Source organism: Cnephaeus nilssonii (assembly GCF_951640355.1).
Source record: "Cnephaeus nilssonii genome assembly, chromosome: 6".
Classification (NCBI taxonomy): domain Eukaryota; kingdom Metazoa; phylum Chordata; class Mammalia; order Chiroptera; family Vespertilionidae; genus Cnephaeus; species Cnephaeus nilssonii.
In genome coordinates, this window is record NC_137077.1 from 41795512 (window position 1) to 41818414 (window position 22903).

At 39.7% G+C, this 22903-nt stretch overlaps 1 protein-coding gene across 8 annotated transcripts in view; it reads left to right on the top strand.

Moving 5' to 3' along the window:
• Positions 1 to 22903, top strand: part of PPHLN1 (periphilin 1) — a 108754-nt gene that overhangs the window by 8227 nt on the left and 77624 nt on the right. For 4 of the 8 annotated variants that reach the window (XM_079775616.1, XM_079775618.1, XM_079775617.1 and 1 more), the window contains 3 exons: positions 37 to 128; positions 12615 to 12779; positions 15069 to 15130. In XM_079775616.1, coding sequence (XP_079631742.1) covers positions 37 to 128; positions 12615 to 12779; positions 15069 to 15130 — 319 coding nt within the window. The remainder of the gene's footprint in view (positions 1 to 36; positions 129 to 12614; positions 12780 to 15068; positions 15131 to 22903) is intronic. The other 4 variants (XM_079775620.1, XM_079775622.1, XM_079775621.1 and 1 more) reach the window with 1 other exon arrangement.

Here is a 22903-nt window from a genome sequence, read left to right on the forward strand (position 1 = left end):
AAATTATAATTCTTTGGTTTCTTTTTTATCCTATAGTGGCTCACAGAAGAGATGAAATGTGGTCTGAGGGACGACATGACTATGAAAGGCTTCCAAGAGAACGAGCACCTCCTCGAAATCACCCTAGTGTAAGTTCCTTCTACATGTAGAATAAATCAAAACCTAGAGTCTAAGTAATTTTGGTACACCAAAGCTAGGCCTCTTAACAAAATCTTCAAGGGCCAAAAATTTACCATTCTAGGTTGAAATATAGATAGATTAAGCTTATCTTTTAAAAGTTTAAAGTGTGAAAGTAAACGTCAACATTTTAATTATTTAGAAAATCCCTATTTTATATTTCCTGCTTATATTTTTAAAATGGAGGGTTTATATTTGTGAAGAAAATTTTAGATTTGGTAACGGTCAGTCCATCACTTCACAAAGTATTTAAGCACCTGTTCCTGTTATTGGCTGACACCTATTTTTCTATATTCCTAAAATTGTTTGCAAATTGGATATATGAAATTCTAAAGTAGGGGCAGATCAGGAGCAGGCAGGCAGGCAGCTTCTGGTATGCTGTCTTACTGCTTGTCTCTTTGTGGCTCTGGGAGTTGGAATTTTGAATCAGGTCTTTTCTCAAGGAGCTTTGCTATTTTGCTTATTCCTATTTTCCCAGCACTATATCCAGTACATGGCACATAGTAAGAAGTTCAGTGTTTATTGAATAAATATATGCACTCCACAAAATCCTATATAGAAATCCAAGGGAGGGTTTGAGGAAGGTCAAGAAGCTGTCAATCTTTTTTTTTTTTTTTAAATATATTTTTTATTGATTTTTTACAGAGAGGAAGAGAGAGGGATAGAGAGCTAGAAACATCGATGAGAGAGAAACATCGATCAGCTGCCTCCTGCACATCCCCCGCTGGGGATGTGCCCGCAACCAAGGTACATGCCCTTGACCAGAATCAAACCCGGGACCCTTGAGTCCGCAGGCCGATGCTCTATCCACTGAGCCAAACCGGTTTCAGCAAGAAGCTGTCAATCTTAATCTTTTGCACAGGCCCATTATAAGCACCAGGAGATTGGGCTTGTGGGCTTGATAACGTATGGATATATTTGTTTATATATTGTTTATTACTTATATGTTACAAGTAAATCCTACAACCCACTTATATTGGTGGTGTTACCTTCAAGGTTGTCATTTGGCCTAGGTTACAGCTTAGGTTGGGGTTGATCTAAAATGATTTAAGATGGAAAAAATGAAGAGACTTACCATATATCTTTCAGAATGAGCAGACTTAATTATTACCATACTAGTAGCCCTGCGCACCAGTCTGTGAGCCAGTAGGTCGCTGTCGCCCTCCTGTAGCTCTCCGCCCACTGCCCTGCCCTCCTGTAGCTCCCCCTGCCCCTCCCCATAGCTTGCTGCCCTGCCCCCTCCTGTAGTTTTCTGCCTCCCGCTTGCTTGCTGCCCTGCCCCCACCTGTAGCTCTCCACTGCTCGCTTATAACCAGTAGCTTGCTGCCACCCTCTTGTAGCTCTCCGCCTGTTGCCCTGCCCCCTCCCCCTTCCCCCACTCATAGCTTGCTGCCCTGCCCCCTCCTGTAGCTCTCCGCCTCCCACTTATAGTTTGCTGCCCCACCCTCCTGCAGGTCTGTGACCCGGTCATTACGCGGTCGGTTGTTACGCCTCATGGCGTAACGGATAATTAGCAAATTCCTCTCTTATTATATAGGATGTGATTTCAGGTTAATGTATAGACTATGTTTCTAATCAAAGTCCTAATTTTTAATTTTTTTTCAACTTGATAAAAATATTTTATACTTTACCTAGAACAATAAACAAGTAATATCTATAAACATAATGTAGGACAAATGCAAGGATGGGAAAAAAGATGATTTAAAATTTTTATTTTATTTTTTAGAATTCTTGCCTGTACAAGAATATATTCCATTAGGAATTTATTTTTCAAAGACAAAGGAATTTTTGGTGGGATTATGCCACCAATTGGATATATAGTTGGGTTTGTTTCACTTTGCTTTCAATTTTGGGGGATTGCCCTTTTTTTTTTCTAATTTTTTTTTAATTGAGCACATTTAGATGGCTCCAAACTATAAAATAAGGTACAGAGAAGGGATAACTTATCCTATATAACAAAGAGGTAATATGCATATTGACCATCACTCCAAAACACAAGATGGCTGCCCCCATGTGGTCAAAGATGGTCACCCCCATGTGGACACAAGATGGCTGCCACAAGATGGCCAGCAGGGGAGGGCAGTTGTGGGCGATCAGGCCAGCAGGGGAGGGCAATTGGGAGGTACCAGGCCTGAAAGGGACGGCAGTTGTGGGTGATCAGGCCTGCAGGGGAGGGCAGTTAGGGGTGACTGGGCTGGCAGAGGAGGGCAGTTGGGGGCGACCAGGCCTGCAGGGGAGGACAGTTGGGGGGGAGCTAGGCCTGCAGGGGAGGGCAGTTTGAGGGAACCAGGCTTGCAGGGGAGGGCAGTTGGGGGTGACCAGGCCTGCAGGGGAGGACAGTTAGGGGCAACCAGGCCTGCAGGGGAAGGCAGTTAGGGGTGACCAGGTAGGCAGAGGAGGGCAGTTAGGGGCGACCAAGCTGGCCAGGGAGGGCATTTAGGGGTGACTGGGCCAGCAGGGGAGGGCAGTTGTGGGTGACCAGGCCTGCAGGGGAGGACAGTTAGGGGCAACCAGGCCAGCAGGGGAGGGTCGTTAGGGGTGACCAGGCTGGCAGGGGAGGGCAGTTGGGGCAATTGGGCCAGCAGGGGAGCAGTTAGGCATCAATCAGGTTGGCAGGAGAGTGGTTAGGGGGTGATCAGGCTGGCAGGCAGAAGCAGTTAGGGGCAATCAGGAAGGCAGACAGGCGAGCAGTTGGGAGCCAGCAGTCCTGGATTGTGAGAGGGATGTCTGGCTGCCCGTTTAGGCCCGATCCTACCCGGATGGGGCATAAATGGGCAGTTGGACATCCCTTGAGGGTTCCCAGATTGGAGAGGGTGCAGGCTGGGGTGAGGGACCCCCCCCCCTCCCCATCCCATGCATGAATTTCGTGCACGGGGGCTCTAGTTTTATATATTTATTTTAAAAAATAATTTTATTGATATCAGAGAGGAAGGGAGAGGCAGAGATAGAAACATCAGTGATGAGAGAGAAACATTGATTGGCTGCCTTCTGCATGCCCCCTACTGGGGATCAAGCTCACAACCCGGGCATGTGCCCTTGACCAGAATCGAACCCAGGACCTTTCAGTCCGCAGGCTGATGCTCTATCCACTGAGACAAACTGGCCAGGGCGGGGATAACTTATTTTAAATGGTAATTTTATATTTAACTAGTGTCTGCTTATTACAAACTAGAGGCCCAGTGCATGATTGAATCATGCACGTGTAGGGTCCCCTACACGCTTTCGCTTTCGATCGCGGCGGGAGCTGGGTGCCTGTCTGCTGGTGCATCAGGCCTTTCAGAAGCCTCCAGCTCGGCGGAGGCTTCTGAAAGGCCTGGTGCCGGAGCAGACAGGCACCCAGCTCCCCCGCTTTTGATGGTCTGCGGTGGGACGTGAGCTCGCTGCCCCAGAGGCCCCTTCTGTTCCGCAGCACAGCCATGGCGCCGCTGCTGGCTACGCGAGCTCAGCGTCCCGCTGGCCCAGTCAGCTACCCCGGCCACCCCGAGTCCCGCCCCCTGCACCTCCCGCTGGCCCAATCGTGGGCATAGCGGAGTGATGGTAATTTACATATTACCATTTTATTAGGTAGGATGAGAGATTTTATGTATGAACTTCCTAATCTTCAAAACAGTACTTAGTGTTGAATGGTACATTTATAGAACCCCGTAGAATGTTTTAGATACCATAAAATGTAAGCAGGATTTATTTACAGTGATATAATTTTAGACAATGGGAACCACTCAATGCTGAAATTATGGAAGAAGTTATGATATAAAACCTTAAGTATACTGTTCTTCATTATGTATGCATGCTATATTATATTATAGAACATATTGCAGTAAAAATTGGCTTAAAGAGCTATTAAGACTGGAGGCTATTGCTAGGCAGGGGAGCTGGGAAAGAGTTTTAAGATGGGATTAATCAGTTATATCAGTGTCATGAAGACCAATAAGAAGGGCCTTCCAGTTCTTCAGTTAGGGTAATATGTGAGAATGGATTTGAGGAAGTTCCTATTTAATAGCCATTGTTGTTCTCTGAAGTAAGAGGTAGCAAGATCGTCTATTAAAAGTTGAGGAGGTGGAGGAACACTTTAGTCCAGCACTGAAGTTTTGGAGTAAACATTATGAATATCTTCTGAGTAGGGGTGTTTAATAAGATTTGCTGAGGACTTTTTTGTACCTTAAGTTTTATACCTGAGAAGTCCAGTTTAGGAGTGAGGAAAGCAAGTTGTATTGAAGATTGCAAGTTGAGTGGTGGACCCAGGGAGATAAGGATATTGAAGGTTTTGACCCAGAGAATTATGGAGGTAATATATTATGTGATATGGACTGTTTAAGAAAGGGAGTCAGGCAGTGAGAGGGAAGGTGGATTGAAAGAAGTGAGGGGGTTGAGGAACAAGAAAAGCTTAGTGAGCTTGAAGACCAGGGTGTGGCAGAAAGGCAATTGGTAATTTAGAGTGTACTAGTAGAGTTTTCAAGACATAACAGTTCTGGGTGATTAACGTTCAATGTATAGTGGTGAGGAACAGAAGGTGGGTGAAGGTAATTGGTGTTGAGATCAAGAAAACTTTGAGGCTAGATTTTTGAATCAGGGATTTAGATTAGAGGCGCTAAATCCTTGCTCTACATTACAATCACCTAGGGAGCTCTTAAATACCTATGTATGGGCCCCATTCCAGATAATCCTATATAATAAAAGGGTAATATGCAAATCGACTGAATGGCAGAACGACTGGTTGCTATGACGCGCACTGACCACCAGATGCTCAATGCAGGAGCTGCCCCCTGGTGGTCAGTGCTCTCCCACAGGGGGAGTGCCGCTCAGCCATAAGCTGGGCTAACAGCAGCGCTAAGCGTGTTGGACAGCAGCTTAGGCCCGCTCCCCTCAGGGAGTGAGCCTAAGCTGTCAGACTCCCAGACTGCTAAAGGGCGCAGGTGGGGCTGAGAAATCCCCCTCCCCCCCGAGTGTATGAATGTCGTGCACCGGGCCTCTAGTTAAGTCATAATTATCTGCAGGTAGGATCTGGACATCAGTGTTTAAAATTTCATCAGGTGATTCTTATATGAAGAGTTAAGAAATGCAGATTGTAGATGAACACTGATGTCACTTATGATATCAGAAGTTGAAATAAAGACCACAGGTTGATGGAAGTCCTCAGTTAATGAGGATATTGTTGTAAAATCTGAACAAACCAAAAACATTTTTTAATCCACTTTTGTATGTGTATATATATATATGAAACAGAGCCTCTTTTCTTTTGTAAAATAATTTCAACAGCAGTAAGCAGAGATGTTTTATTTATTTTTTACTTTAAAAAAAATCTTTATTATTGAAAGTATTACATAGGTCCTCCTTTTTCCCCCCATTAATCTCTTCTAGCCCATTCCGGTCCTCCCTCTGCCCAGACCCTCACCACCCCATTGTCTGTGTCCATGGGTTATGAATATATACAAATGAGTTCATATATGCATAACCACCCTCCCCTGCCTTCCCTCTGAGGTTCAACGGTCTGTTCATGCTTCTATGACTCTGGGTCTATTTTTGATCATCAGTTTATTTGGTTCATTAGATTTCACATATGAGTGAGATCATGAGATAAGTTTTATACCACAATTGCCTTTGATGTCAGAGTAGCTGTACTCAACTGTCTCTAACTGCCCAATGGGAAATCTTACTTACGTTCTCCAGCTACATGGTTTCTCCTAGAGGGGGAAGAGCTTAGATTGCTTTTCTCCTTTTGAGAGCACAGAATATGCCCCGACCTTATACAGGTCTCCTTTTTTTTCTTTTAATTCCATTAGATTGGTCTCCCCATCTCCCCAATCAACCTCTCCTAGTTTATAAATCCTTCTGTATTCCCATATTCCCCCTCCTCAAGACTCAGATACATTTTTTTTTCCCGGTGAACTGGGCCTTAGTTTGGTTAGTAACATAAAGCCTTTCTTTTCCCTCAAAATGTTATGTACTCCTTTGATGATTCTTGGAAATTATGCCTTCTATGTTACACCTACATTTTAGTTAAATAAAACATAGGTTCTTAACCTTTTTTTGTTACATGGATCCCTTTAGGAGCCTGGTGAATATAAGGATCCCTTCTCAGAACCACTTATTTGAAGATAATAAACTATTAAAAACCAAATTTGTGATGTAGTATATTTACTGCGTTGGTAGGTCCTTAAATCATTAAATATCAAGAGCTAGTGGTAGGAGTTTTATTGCAATACTAGAGGCCTGGTGCATGAAATTCATGCACGAAGGGGTGGGTGGGAGGAGTTCCTGGGGAGGGGGGTAGGAGGGTTCCTCAGCCCAGCCTGCAACGACGCCAGCATCCCGTGTCCCGGCCTCTGGCCAGAGGCCCCTCCTTCCCTCCACATGGCCGGGGCGCGGGACGCTGGGCTCGCATTGCCCCCAGAGGTCCCTCCCTCCTTCCACGTGGCTGGGGCACGGGATGCTGGGCTCATGTCTCCTGGGCAATGCCGCCAGCATCCCTACCTGGCTGCTATGGGCGCCGCCATCTTTGTGATGGAGTGATGGTTAATTTGCATATTACCCTTTTATTAGATAGGATTTTCAAAGTAGTGATGAGTGTAAATGATATTTTGAGATATTTGCAATAGCAATAATTTGATACATAAATATCAGATTTCTGTTAGTGGTGATGCAACAGATACTGCTATTTGTTGCCTATATTTAGGTGAAAAAATTTTATATTCACATCTGCTTTAATGGTCTCAACTGAATCCTTGGGTTAAAGTGTTAAGTGACACTAAAACTAGAAATGTAACTCAGTCAAGTTATAATTTCTGACTAGATTTAATAAAAACATGGCTTAAAAGTTTTAAAAGTATCTTACAATGCAGAGATTATCTAATATTTCCTTAAAAACTATATTGTTATATCATATTGACATATGCAAGAATGTTCACAAGCAGCATTATTCATAATAATTCCAAAATGGCAACAATCTGAATGTCTAGCAGTAGAATGGATAAATTAATTTACAACAGTACAGCAATGAGAATGAATGGAATTTTGCCAAATGCAACAACGTGTGAATCTCACAAACATAATACTGAAAGGAAGAAGCCATACACATGAGTATATCCTGTGTGTTTTCTTTTATATAATGTTTCAAAACTGGCAAAACTAGTCAGAAAAGTGGTTACATTTGGGAAGACAAAGGTAATGACTGGGAGAGAGCATGGGAAGGCTTTTGCTTGCTAGGAATGTTCAATTTCTTGATCTGAGTAATTGCACAGTGTGATTAACTGAAGAGAATTTATCCAGGAGTGTATTTATGATTTGTATACCTTTTTGTGTATGTCATAACTCAATAAAAATTTCACTTAAAGTTTTGAAAAAGTATATTATTATTTTCTAAATATAAAGCTGTAGTTAATTCTTTTAAAGGTGAGAAACCACTATAATTAGTGCCTGGGATAGAGAAAGATAATACTCTATTTTTTATATTTGGGTTCTATTCTCTACTAGAAAAGCAATTTTACTGCATTTTTTTCTTCTCCTCTCTTTGCCTCATTCATCCCCAATTTTGATATATCAGAAATGTATTTGAGGAACTATTGGATATGATATAGTATGACTTGAAGGGGAGACTCGAGAAGGTACCTATGATACTATTATTTTATCATTAATAAAAGCAGGTTTTTTTTGTGGCCTTCTAGCTTTGTTAAACCTGGAAAAGCAATTGGACACTCATATAGTTTGGTGCCCATATTAAATTACACTAAATTTGATTATTGGAAACATCCTCAGTGTACAACTTTATAGCTTTTAAAAATTATTTGTGTATCAATAAATTACTTTTATAAGGGGCTTTCACAGAAATTTTTATTTGGTTTTAAATTTGGGTAGATAGGATGTAAAGCCCAAAGGGTACACTACAGAGAGTCTGTATATAAGGATACACATTCCTCCACTGGGAGGAAATTGGTTATTGCAGAATATCTGCATTTAACTGCTAGATGTCTGTAAGGTCCTTATTTTTATGCCCTCGCCGGTGTTGCCAAGTGGTTAGAGCATCAGCCCATGCTCTATCCACTGAGCCAAGGCTAGGGAGGGCAAGTGCAATGTTTTTATAAAGTTTTTTTTTCTTCAATGTGAAAATTACATGAAATGCTGAATCTTAAGTGTTAATTTGCTTAGTTTTGATTTAGTAATATTATTTTAGAGCTGCCCTAGCAGGTGTTTAACTTTCTTGACTGACAGAATTGCAACAGTCCTCACTGGAGGACATGCAGAGAGAGAGAGACAGAGAGACAGAGACAGAGAGAGAGAGAGAGAGAGAGAGAAGGGAGGGAGGGAGGGAGGGAGAGAGGAGAAGGGGGGGGGGGAAGGGGAGGGATGGCGGGGGGATAGGAGAGAAAAGAGAGAAACATTGATGTGAGAGACATCGGTCAGCTGCCTTCCGCACGCACATACCCCTACTGGGGATTGAACCAACAACCCAAGTATGTGTCCTGACCTGGAATTGAACCGGCCACCAAGCGGTGCACAGGATGATACTAAACCTACTGAGCCCATCCTACCGAGCTTACCTTTTTTTTGTTGTCACTATTTTCAGAGAGATATAATCAGTTCTTGGCTACATTCTATAACAATGTGTCCTAATTTTCTGGGACAGTTCCAGTTTAATATATTTGATACATTATCCCCAAAAGGCATTGAAATGACCCAGAATATTTCATTGAAAATTCAGCAAGTGAGCCCGCTGTAGTGGCTCAGTTGGTTGAGCATTGTCCCCTGCACTGAGAGGTTGCAGTTTCCATTCCTGGTCAGGGTATATGCCTGGGTTGCAGGTTTGATGTCAGGTTGGGGAGTGCAGGAAGGCAACCCATCTATATCTCTCTTTCTTTTTCTCTCTCCCTCTCCCGCCCCCTCCCCTCCCCGTCCCTGGTCCCGCCTCTTCTTCTCTGTAAGTATGTCCTTTAAAAAAAAGAAAACTCAGCAAGCTAATTAAACCAATAAGTGCTACAATAAAAATGCTGGTCACAAACTAGGATGGATCAGAGTGAGGAAACCTCATACTTAGAAAACAAAAGTTTACCAGCCTGTGTAATATAATTTTTTAGTTAGATATGGTTTGTTAGGTACTTTTCTAGTAAAAAGCATGTGATGCCAAAGTGATATAAAATTGGGATAGCAAAGTAGAATATATGTTATGAATGTGGTGCTTACTATGTGCCAAATGATATTCCAGATGGTGGGTACAGAGCAGTGAATAAGACCAATGAGGTTTTTGCCCACAGGGCTTGTATGTGTAGTGTAAGTTGTTGTGTTAGGAAGTGATGGCATTGATTGTTTACATGAGCTATCGTATTTAGCAAAGTACGATACCAGTTACTTTACTGGTAGGTTGGTGTGTTTTTGCTGTTTTTGATTTTTTTATAAGGGCAAAAATTAAGTATATAAAAGTAGACAAAATAATGTAATGAATGCCCCATGGAGAAATCATCTAAGTGGCAATTATCAAAATTCAGGTTAATCTTGTTTTGTCTGTGCATTCACTGCTTTTCTCCTCAGATTATTTTGAAGTAAATCCAAGATACCATATTTCAAATGCAAATAAACATTTCAATGTGTATCTCTAAAAAAAAGAATGCTAAAGGGGGGTGCTTATATATTAAAATTTTTATTTTAAATATTTTTGTGTTAAAATGTGTACAAAATATATTTTATTGACATTGGAGAATAATTTCAAAGAAATAGTAATCCTCATAATTAGTATCCAGCCTAATAATTTCATTGAGTTCATTTTTAGTTAATTGAAAATGACCCCTTTTATCCTCAAAAACCTTTTAAGTTTTACTTTGTAAGTTCTAGTTTTTATTTCTGGTTTGTATGTAATGGTGCCATTGTTTTCTAAGATATTTCTAAAATGGAGGTTCCAAACATACCAGTTCTGAAGCCTTGTGTACTTTTGTTAGCATTTAGAGAGGGAAATTACATGTTTATAGCTTATTGTAAGATTTGTACAGGAATTTCAAACAGTGATAGTATTTTCATTCAGGACTGACATTGCAGGTAATGAAAACTACTGTTTGAACTTTAATAGTATAAGCTTTTGAAAGAGAAATTCTGAAATTTTTGCCACTCATCATGCATTTCATTAGAAAGAAAAAGAAATCCATGAATGTTATATCTGGATAAGGCATGAACTATCTCTGAAAATATTTTTGCTTTGTCACAGACTTATGTAGTCATTTTCATTTCCTTAAATCTTTTCATGTAGGTAGGGAGTTTTCTTTAAGATTCGATGCCTACAGAGCAGAGATGCTATAATGTACTTATATTTGAACACTTTCTCAAAACATAGGAAACAGTTTGATTTTTATTGCTGGATATAAGAGCTGTTATTAGGAGTTGTGGTTTTTTTCATTTATTATTTTTTAAAAACATTTTGTTAAATATATAACTAAATGTTATTCTAGTTTTACTTCTTTGAAATTTTTACCATACACATTTTAAAATCCTGAAATAATTTTGTAGTAACTGGGGGAGTTGAACAAAGGACAGGCTGCTTAGGAAAAAGCTCTCTCTCCATTTATAGAAATGTTTAGGCATATGCACCCCACCATCCTCCAAATAAGTGTGTACAAACAAATAAGGATATTGTGGAATGGAATTTTATGGTTTCTTAGAACTGGAGAAATCAGTAATTCTACTTTTATAACAAATTTTGAATTAACATTTTTGAATAATATATTTTGAATTAGAAAATGTTATAAATTGTCATGTTACTAATTTTGGCTTAATGACATTTTTGGAAGCTTAGCATTTGCTTAGATTTAATTGAAAGCTCAGTGAAAGATAGTGTTTAGAAGGAAGTCAATAAATTCATCTATATACTATGGTTTTTTTAAAAAATATATTTTTATTGATTTCATAGAGGAAGGGAGAGGGAGAGAGAGCTAGAAACATCAATTATGAGAGAGAATTATTGATCGGCTGCCTCCTGCACACCCCCTACTAGGGATCGCGCCTGCAACCTGGCATGTGCCCTTGATTAGAATCAAACCCAGAACCCTTCAGTCCACAGGCCGACACTATCCACTGAGCCAAACCAGCTAGGGCTGTGTACTATGTCTGATGAAAACATATAAAATGTCTCTTATAATTTATTATCTAATATACTAAAGAAGGAAACCACCTTGGGGAAAAAAAATTAGGTAGATATTTTAGCTGTCAGGTAGATAGGAACTATTTATTTTTTCCAAGCACATTAACAAGTTTCCTACCCTTTGGGAAGTTTGAATAGGATGTAATAACTTATTAACTGAATAGTTGTAGTTATCAATGCTAAGAAGTAATTTAAGGAATAGACAATTTAAAAATTTAGTGCTTCACATAGACTTACATAAATAGTAATCAAACATTCTTTGAGCACTTAGTTTATGCTACTGTGCTAAATGCTTTACAATCTGTTTCTTATTTAGCCCTCACACCAACCTCATGAGGTAGGTATTAGTATTAAGCTAATTTTACAAATAATGAAACTGAGGTTTAGTATGGTAAAGAATCCAGTTTTGAATGTTGGGCTTTATGTTTTGTTTTTTTATTTTGTTAAATTAACTCATTAGTTGATCATGTCTTACATATTGTGATAGCTTACCAGTTTCTTCCACCTCTATCTCACCTGATATTGATAGAAAGTTAGCAGAGTGCTCAAGAGCAGATTACTTACAGATATGTGCTCTGTATCTCTAGTTTTTACTGTTGATCATCATTTCTGTTCTGTTACTTCACAGCAGCTAATAATCTAAGACCAGTGTTGTTCTCCCTCTGCCCAATTTCCTAACCTCCACAAATAATCCATTCAGTTGCTAAAACTTTAAAACATTAACAACATATTACTTTGAAAATTCATTCAAATTTTACATTGGGTTTTATTTTGTGTCCAAATCTATGAAGTTAAAAATTCTCCTTTGTCCAGAGCTGTGAAGAGATAGCAAAATGTTTCCTCTTGATCATCCTACCTCAGTATTACCTCCCTATTTGCTGTTGCTAATGTGTAAAAAAATCTTGCATTTCTTATGAACAGTATACTTTAACAATAGACCAAAGATGTATGCTATCTTAAATGATTTTATTTCTAAAATTCCTAGACAATTAGAGATTAGATTTATTGTAACACTCTTACTTTCTGTAGTTTGTTTATTATTAAAACAATATTTTTCTTTTACTTATGATTGGTTTTTCTGCATTGCTGCATGCTATTTTATTAAACACCTGGTTTTCTTCATTGAACAATTTTATTTCCTTTAATCCATGTCAAGACCGTATTATTAGTTATATTCATGTTACTTCATTAAAGCATTTTTGTTTGTTTATACATTTACTTTATTTGATTAAGGATAAGATCTCCTGTGCTTTTTTAAAACCTTTCCAAAACCAAATAGAGAAATTAGTGATTGTTATATATTTCTTTTTGTCTGTTTTAGGATGGCTACCATAGAGTAGTTAATATTGTGACAAAGAAACCACCACTGCTAGACAGACCGGTTGAAGGAAGCTACAATAGATATTACAGTCATGTTGATTACCGAGACTATGACGAGGGCCGCAGTTTTTCTCATGATCGAAGAAGTGGTCCACCTCACAGAGGAGTATGTAAATTTCCCCCATGTCCTAATTGTTTTTTTATAAGTTTAAAAGTCATGTAATTTTAAAATTTATGTGACTGGCCATGAAGGCAGTTGAATAAACACTTCCTGCTTGATGCTCTGTTGAATTGCCTGCTGGAGCTGTCAAATGGGAACTGGTAGTGAAGAATCTTGGGGTGCTGGACAAAGTGGGTAAGCACTCTGGAGAGCTATATCTAAATGACATTAATTCCAACTAGCCCACATCATCAGGGATTTGCAGAAGCAGTTAAAGGTAATCTGTTCCCTTGGTACTCAGTAAGTGAGGACCAAGTGGTTACCATCTCTTACAAATGTGCCCACTTATAATTACTTTGCTTATTTTTAGCATGATGAAATGCTGTGGGTGAGGTTGGGTTAAGGTTGAGTCTCTGTTTCATTTTTGCTATAGTTATTATTAAAATCTACTTACTAACTCAGATTAGAAGGCACTCAAAACATCACCTTTCCCATAGTAAGCACTTTTAAAATGTTGGCTGGTACCATTAGTATTATGACTGCTGTTAATTGTTTTTTGTGATCATCTTTAATAATGTAAAACTATGTATTTAATGTTGCAGTAACCTGTCATTGAACTTAATTGAAAATATTCCTTGATGGAATCCTTTAATGTAGCTTGCATGTTTCCTCTGCTAGACCATTTTCCTACATTGTCTCTTTTCCCCCTTCCCTGTTGTATAATATTGTAGCTGACAGTACTTATTCAAGCTTTTCTTATGATAAAATTTGACCTCACATTTGCTGTTGGAATTAGTTTCCATACTTTACACTTGAAGAAATGGAGGTAAGGTGACTTATCTAGGGTGGGTATATGTATAGGAGTCCAGTTCTCTCACTGCCATGTCATGTTGCGCTGACAATTCTATAGTGGTAATGAGACTATTCAGTATTTTCTTACATTTACTTTTGAAAGTTGGGAGCGTTAGGGTTTCCTTCTCATAGAATTAATTTTTATTTTGTTTAACTTTAACATGTCATGTTGTTCCTTTAGGAAGAGGGATTCCATTTTGAAAAGTAAATATGCAATATCCTATCCTAGAAATACTGGATTTTGCCATCAGAGCCATTATTCCAGGTAGCCTCAGGAAGAAACAATTTGGTCTTTGCATAAAGTTGTTAACCCTCTTGTGAAAACCCTGTGGCCATTTGCTACTGTGGAGAGGGAATTTTGGATTCAATGGACCAATTTGTATTTGAATCCTCACGAACATGATTTTTTTCTAAAACCTTGTAGCATAATAGTGCCTCAACAATAATTTTTTCTATTATTGTTATAAATAGTGTTTATACTGTATACAACATTTCCTCTTTAAATTCTCTTCAAACAAGCCCACTTGAGATTTTTAGGACTTTTATGAAACTGATTCTTTTCTAGACTTCAGTTATATAATGCAAACTACTTACTTGATCCAATATTTAATTATAGCTGTTGAGTTTTTTCTTTTATTTATATTTAATGTTGTAAAGGAAAATGATGAATAGACTTTATTTATATAAGAGCAGAGTCTGTGGTGCTAAAGGAAATAAAAATAGTATTTATTTAGCTGAATCATTGTTTCCGATTATAAGTACTAATTCAAATGTTGTATTGTTCTGTGTATAATTTTAAGTTAATTGGGTGTGGATTATTATGTGTTTCTTTTTTATGAACCTTTTCAAATGTGTCTACTTAGAGGGCAAAATGTATTTGCTTTCTTTGATTAATTTCAAACTTAGTGCCACATTTTGTTCTAACATAGCTTATCAACAAGTGAGATTTCTTGTTTCCAAATTTAATAGAAGGTAAGATGAGGAATGAAAACTTGAATGAGAGAAGTGGGAAAGTACTAAATTCTTTATTGAGCCTGAAAATTGATGAGAGAACTTGACATATGAATAAAATGAAAGGCCGAGAAACATCTGCTTAATTAAATTTAAATTGATCCTTTGTTCTTGAACAGCCCTTAGCTATTGATATGTTGGTATATATGTCCTTGGCAGTAAGACTGTTAGGGCCTACCAGAGAAATATTTAAGCATTTTCATAGATATAAATGGTACCACGGATTCCCAGTTTATTACTAATTTAGTTGTTGAAATGGATGATTTGTATATTTTTTATTTTATGCTTTTTAGCCTCAGAGAAATTTAGAAAGGTGTTTTTCTTTTCATATTATTTTGATCTTAGAGACTAGGTTCCTAGTATTACTGTTAGATATATTCTATATGACCAAAATAACACAAATAGATATCTAAGTAACTTTTTATTTTACAGGATGAATCTAACTATAAGTGGACAAGAGATGATCATTCTGGAAGTCGTCAGCCTGAATACAGGTAAAAAGATGAAATTAATAACATAACTACTTTGATACTTGACTCACGAGATATCTAACCTCAAGGGGCTTCTGCTCAAGATGGCAGTGTAGATAAATGAGGTACTCGTATTCTCCCACAACTACATCAAAATTACAAGTAAACTACAGACAAACTTCATTCAGAATCGCCTGAAATCTATCTAGTTGAACAAAAGTCATATAACTAAAGATGTTTAGAAGAAGCCAAATTGAGACTGGTATTAGGAACAGACACACAGAATCGGCTGGTTCCATGCCACATGTGGCGGTTAAAAATCGGGAGGGATATCAGGGCTTCAGAGGCTCCCACTAAGGAGCAAGGAGTTCTGTCCCACACCAGGCTTCACCTGCCAGGGTTCCAGTGCCTGGAAAATAAGGCCCCATAACTTCTAGCTGTAAAATCCATTGGGGATTGTTGTTGAGTGAGACATAGGGCTGCTGGAGTCCCAGGCATTCCTCTTAAAGGGCCTGTGCTTGGATTCTCTCGCTCTGAGTGAGCTCTAGTGCTAAGGCATCAGCAAGAAAGTTGCCAGGGACATATGAGGAGGAATTAAATTTTGTGGCTTCGGAATGAGGGCTGGAGGGGCAGCTTTCCTCCCAGACAGAGGTGCTGGCAGAGGCCATTGTTCCTTTGCTGAGGCCTCTCCCTGTAGGCTGGCAGGTGGGTGAGATATCTGAGTCTCCATCAATTTGGCTATCATGTTCACCCTGCCCTGGTGATTCCCTGATATCCTGTCCCACACCAAGTCGTTTCCAGAACTTAGTGAGAACTTCAACAATTTTGGGTCCACCCAAGTCGTTTCCAGTGGCTTTTCCATACAAATGGCCTGTCAAGGCTAATGTTGTAGACTTTCCTAAAATCTTTCAAAGGTTCACATACCCCAAACAAGCAGCATTTGGCCTTTGTGTGCACACTATCTCTTACTAAGTGGTCCCAGGACCAGCACAAGCAGCAGCTGGCCTTGGTTCCTGGGTACCTCCAAGCCCAGCACAAGCAGCAGCCATCTGCAGATCGCTCTGTTACTCATAGTGGGTGGCCCTAGGCAGGGCACACGTGGCGGCTGATCTTGACCTGCACTTTCCAGGAGGCCGCAGAACCAGTGCACCCCCGGACAGCTTCAGACCACACCAGAGCACCACTCAATCACCTCCATGAATGACATACTCAAAGGATGAACTCATTGGACACCAGAGCCCCATTGAAGTGAATTTTGCTCTGTGGAGTTGGCCCTAGCACAGCAGCTCCTCTTCTGTAGTTACAGCCAGTCCTCACAGCCCATTGGCCTGGGGATAAATCCCTCCCATTGATGTGCCAACAATAATCAAGGCTCAACTACAACAGGAAGATGCACACAGCCCAAACGGTGGTGGTGGGTGTAGAAGGGAAATACACCTGGAGCGTCCAGTTTGGGTTACTTGGGAGTCTGTGCCTACAGGACACCTACTACCCACTCTACCAAGACTGGGAGACCTAGCAACTCTACCTAATACATAGAAACAAATACAGGGAGGCAGCCAAAATGAGACAAACGTCCCAAATGAAAGAACAGAACAAAACTCCAGAAAAAATACTAAACAAAATGGAATCAAGTAATCTACTGGATTCAGAGTTCAAAACACTGGTTATAAGGATTCACAATGAACTTAGGGGAAAAATAGAAGAACTTAGTGAGAACTTCCAACAAAGAGATAGGAAACATAAAAATGGAAATGGGAAATATAAAAAAGAATCAGTCAGAAATGAAGAATACAGTAACTGAAATGAACACATTATAGAGAATCAACAGTGGAGTAAATGAAGCAGAAGATAAGGAGATTTGGAAGAGAAGGAAGCAGGAAACACCCAGTCAGAACAGCAAAAATAAAAAAAATTTAAAAATGAGAGTATAGTATAAGCAGCCTCTGGGACAACTTCAAGCATACCAACATTTACATCATGTGGATGCTGGAGGAGAAGAGAGAGAGCAAGGAATTGAAAACGTATTTGAAAGAATAATGTCGGAATATGTCCCTAAACTTCTGAAGGAAAGAGACCATGGTCGGCAAACTGTGGCTCGCGAGCCACATGCGGCTCTTTGGCCCCTTCCACAAAATACCACGGCCTGGGCGAGTCTACTTTGAAGAAGTGACGTTGTAAGAAGTTTAAGTTTAAAAAATTTGGCTCTCAAAAGAAATTTCAACCATTGTATTGTTGATATTTGCTCTGTTGACTAATGAGTTTGCCGACCACTGGAAAGAGACATACATGTCCAGGAAGTACACAGAGTCTCAAACAAAAACAAGATGAATCCAAAGAGGCCCATACTAAGACACATCATAATTAAAATGCCAAAGGTTAAAGACAAAGAGAGAATCTTAGAAGCAGCAAGAGAAAAGTAGTTTGTAACCTGCAAGGGAGCTCCCATAAGACTGTCAGCTGATTTCTCAACAGAAACTTTTCAGGACAGAAGGTATAGGCATGAAATATTTAAAGTGATGAAAAGCAAAGGACCTACAACCAAGATTACTTTGCTCAGCAAAGATCTTATTTAGAATTGAAGGTCAGATAAAGATCTTCCCAGACAAAAAAAAGGAAAAAGCTAAAGGAATTCATCACCAGTATTATAAGAAATAGTAAACAGTCTTTAAGAAGGAAGAAGAAGAAAAAGATAAAAAAATAGAAAGGCCTTGGCTAGGTGGTTCAGTTAGTTGGAGCATCGTCCTGCACACCAAAAGGTTGTGGGTTTGATTCCTGACCAGGGCACATACTTAGGTTGTGGGTTTGATCCTCGGTTGGGGTGTGTATGGGAGGCAACCTATTGATGTTTCTTTCACATCAATGTTTCTCCCTCTCTCTTTTAAAATCAATAAAATATATCCTTAGGTAAGGATAAAGTAAATTATATGAATAATGGTATTAAATACATACCTATCAACAATTACTTTAAATGCAAGTAAATGTATTAAATGCTCAAATCAAAACACATATAGTGGCTGAATGGTTAAAAAGAAAAAGACCCTTACATAATGCTATCTGTAAGGGATTCGCTTCAGATGGAAAGACACAGACTGAAAGTAAAGGAATGGAAAAAGATACTTCATGAAAATGGAAATAAACAAAATACTGTGGTAGCACCCAGCTGGTGTTTCTTAGTGGTTAGAGCATCATCCCATGCACTGAAAGGTCGTAGGTTCAATTCCAGGTTAGGGCACATTCTCAGGTTGCAGGTTTGGTCCCCAGTTGGGGTGTGTGCGTGAGGTAACCAGTCGATGTTTCTCCACACATCCTAGTCACATAGGTGGACTATATTTCCCAGCCTTCCTCCCATCTAGATGTGGCCATAGGATTAATTTACCTCCAGTAAAATATAAATAGGAGTTCTGCTTCTGTATGTGTTCTTCCACGCACATTTACCTTTTCCCATGTTGCCGGGTGGGTTCTGGGGTGGAATGACAGCAGACCCGTGGCCTTGGAAGCCACATGTTGAAACAGAGTGGTCAGCCTGGGTTTCTGGATGATTGCATGGAGTGGAGTCTCTCACCCTGGCGTGCCTGCCCTAGACTGTTTGATGGTAGCTAGACTTCTTTTGTGTAGTGACTGAACCCTGCATTTTGGGGTATTTTTGTTGTAGCAATTTAAGTTTATCTTATCTCTGTAACAGTACTCAGTGTTTTATGTGTTAGAGGTAAGATCTCTATTCTAGCTGGGGGATCTCTTAGTCCACATCTATGCCTAGAATACTTTTAAGTGTAAAGATGTGGTTTTGTGAAAAGGGCTCTGGACTTGGTCATCAAACTTCTAATCACAATTCTGCTGCAAGACATTCATTTTTGTGGGCAGTGTAGAATAAAAGGTAATGTGGGAACTCACTTCACTTAAGTCACAGCACCTTGGTTCTAAAGTTTCCACATTTAAAAGAAGATACATGAGGTTTAAATTTATTCTTAAGTTTTTTCTACTAGCTGCTTTTTCAAATGATTCCCGCAATCTTTATTCCTTTTTGAAGTTCATGTTGACTAGAAATGAAGTAGTCGGTATTTTGTTTGGAATATTTGTGTTGGATGTGGGAAGGAAAGAAAAATGAGGTTCCAGATAAGAAGTGAAATGCTGTCTTTCTCCCCTTTCTTCTCTCCTCTTACATCCCTACCTCCTACTTTATTAAATTTTACTCTTAACTGGTAAACATACGTCTGCTTAAACTTAGGAGTCCATCACAACTTGTCTGGTTTGACTGATGTGATGGGCTGGAATTACCTTGAGGGGATGCATATTAATAGGTGAGAATTCTGAGCTTCATAAATCAGCTTTTGCAACCAACATTCAAGGTAAATATAGTGCAGGTAGTTTCAAGACTACATTCTGAGGAACAGTGCATTATAGGGCACTAGTTCTTCCCATATTCCGTTCTCCAGGTAACTTTGCCTCCTGCGTGTGTCCAGCATTATGGCTGAAATGTTTGTGATACAGCCCTAGATGCTGTCCCAACTCTTACTGTTTTTTTGAAAATAAAAAATATTAGTTCAGTTAAGTATGGCTTTAAAAAAAAAATCTTTATAGTCAGCATTCCAGTTGTACTGTTATTTGTATTTCTTCAAAGGCTCTTTTTGATTTGCCTGATAATTAATTGTATTGAAACCATTATATCATGCATTTATCCTCATTTTCAACATAGCTAAAAACATAGTTTGAAGACTTTAAATGTAGGTTTTATTGTGTAAATGGAACTTTGCAGTAGTTGCAGTGCAAAGTTTCTACCCTCTGATTTTTGAAATGGCATTAAGAATGTGCCCCAGTTTCTACTATCCTATTGCTGTTTAGCATGTTTCAGGGTAATTGTTAAAATAAACAAAATTCTTTCTTTAAAATCAGTATAATACTTGCATAAAGAAAGTTATACTAGTTGATGTTGATTGAATTTTATAGATAATCATGAGTGTTGGGACTAACACATTTTTTTTTTTTTTAATCCTCATCCCAGGATTGTTTTTCACTGATTCCAGGGAGAGGGAAGGAAGGAGAGAGAAGCATTGATGTGAGAGAGAAACATCGATCAGTTGTCTCCCGTATACGCCCCAACTGGGGATTGAACCCACAACCTGGGTATGTCCCCTGACTGGGAATCAAACCCACGACCCTTCAGTACATAGGACGACGCTCTAACCAACTTTACCACACTGGCCAAGGAAGGACTAACACATTTTAAAATATACATATATATTTTTATAGATATTAGAGAGGAAGGGAGAGGGAGAGGGAGAGAGGGAGAGGGAGAGGGAGAGGGAGAGGGAGAGGGAGAGGGAGAGGGAGAGGGAGAGGGAGAGGGAGAGGGAGAGGGAGAGGGAGAGAGAGAGAGAGAGAGAGAGAGAGAGAGAGAAAGAAAACATCAATGATGAGAGAGAATCATTGATTGGCTGCCTCCTGCACGCCCCATACTTGGGGATTGAGCTCGAAATCTGGGCATATGCCCTTGGCTGGAATTGAACCCGGGACCCTTCAGTCCAGAGGCTGATGCTCTATCCACTGAGCAAAACAAGCTAGGGCGGGACTAACACATTTTCAAAATAAAAATAGTATGCATAAAGTTGTGATATTTCTATCAATTGATAATTTCCCTTTTAATTTTTTGGGGAAAACTAATCTACAGAGGTTTCATGTTTTGCATTTTAAGTACTCAGTGACAGTTGTTTATGTGGCTTTGTTTTAGTTTGTACAGTTTTTTTGGAAACAGTTCTATAGTTAAGAATGTCTCGCTTAAATTTATTTTACTTCTGTGATTTTAGTTGTTGTTTTTTGTTAAAATAGGATTTTATATCTGAAATAAATTTAAGGAATCTTAATGATCAAGAAACCTCTGAGTATTTCAAACGAAGGGTTAGAGTCACTAGCAATCCAAGGTTACCTTAAGGAATTTAGGTCATATGAAGCCAGGCTAGTCTATTTCCAGTTTACCCTGCTCTTTTGTGGCCCTTTGGGGTTCCAACCCTCCTTCCCTGGTAAGGTCTGGACTCTATTTTTATATTATAATCCTTTGAAGCTATCAAAATTATTTCTCAACTTTTCATCCTCTCAGCTGCTGCTTCTGAAATTGGCAGGTACATATAGGGAAAAGCAGCCCCTAAAAGATAAGCCCCACTCTCTGGGCTTTCTACCCCTTTTATTGATTCCATAGTTCTTTACAGAATTCTTAGCTCTGATGACTCTGAGCAGTTTGCTAAAAAATAATTTTGTCTGGTTTTTCTACATTTTTTTTTTTTTTTTTTAGCAGTCAACTTAATTCTTAATTTTTGGATGTAGAAGTATTTCTTCTTTTTTTTAAAAATATTTTATTGATTTTAGAGAGGAAGGAAGAGGGGGGGGGAGAGAGAGAGAGAGAGAGAGAGAGAGAGAGAGAGAGAGAGAGAGAGAGAGAAAGAAACATCAATGATAAGAGAGAGTCATTGATTGACTGCCCTTCTGCATGTCCCTAGCGTGGATCCAGTCCACAACTTGGGCGTGTGCCCTGACCGGGAATCGAGCCGTGATCTCCTGGTTCATACATAGGTCAATGCTCAACCACTGAGCCATGCTGGCCAGGCTAGAAGTATTTCTTGAATGTACTAGTGGTGTTTTGTTGAAGTAGCAGAAATTGAGGTAAGCCTCGAGGTAATGGTATCTTTGGCTTGAACTTTATGAAATATAAATATTTTTATTTATTTATTTTAAATCTAGTAATTATCAACAATCATTTGTTTATTGATTGATTGATTGGCTGATTTCAGAGAGGAAGGGAGAGGGAGAGAAAGATAGAAACGCCAATGATGAGAGAGAATCATTGATTGGCTGCTTCTTGCATTACCCCTACTGGGCATGTGCCCTGACTGGGAATTGAACCCAGGACCCTTCAGTCCACAGGCCAACGTTCTGTCCACTGAGCCAAATCAGCTAGGGCTAAGTATTTTTAAATGAAATGTAAAAAATTTAATAGAAAATGTCTTAAATGTGTAGTATAGAATTAAAATCATGAGTTGCACAGAAGGACAATGGAAGACAACATTTTTCTATTAATAACCATTTTGTGTTTATTTGTTCACTAGAAGCCCAGTGCATGATTTAATCATGCACATGTAAGCTGTCTGTCCGCTGGTCGGCAGCTCCGAAGTCCCTGGGCCCCTAGGGCGAGGCGGGGCGGGGGCGTGGTCCTCCTGCGGCCGGAGCCCAGGCCAGGGTCTTGCCTTTGCCTCCTGCCCAGGAAGGCTGGGGCCGCCGCCACGTGCTCCTGCGGCCCAACTGCCGCCAGACTCCTCCCCGGGGAGCCGCGCCGCCGCCTCCAAACCTCCAAAACGCCGGCTCGGCTCGCTGCCCCAGAGGCCTGTCTGTGCCGCAGCACAGCCATGGCGCAGACGCTGAGCTCGCGTCGCCGCTGGCAACGCGAGCTCAGCGTCCTGCCGGCCCAATCACCACCCCAGCCACCCCGAGTCCCACCCCCTGTGTCACCCGCTGGCCCAATCATGGGCGTAGCGGAGTGATGGTAATTTAAATATTACCTTTTTATTATGTAAGAAGATTAGTCATTTGATAGTGTTTAGTTGCATAGATACAGTAGCAGACTCTAAAGATTTAAGAAAAACTATGGAAGAAAAACAATATTTTTATTATAAAGGGTTATTTTTTAATGTTTTATTTATAAAATGTTGTGAATCTGTTCACTGACTTTTCCTATAGAGTGGGTAAAAAGAATCATAATACTTGGTAGTGATGTTGAAGGTTAAGAGTTGCTGTGTTAAGATAGCATTT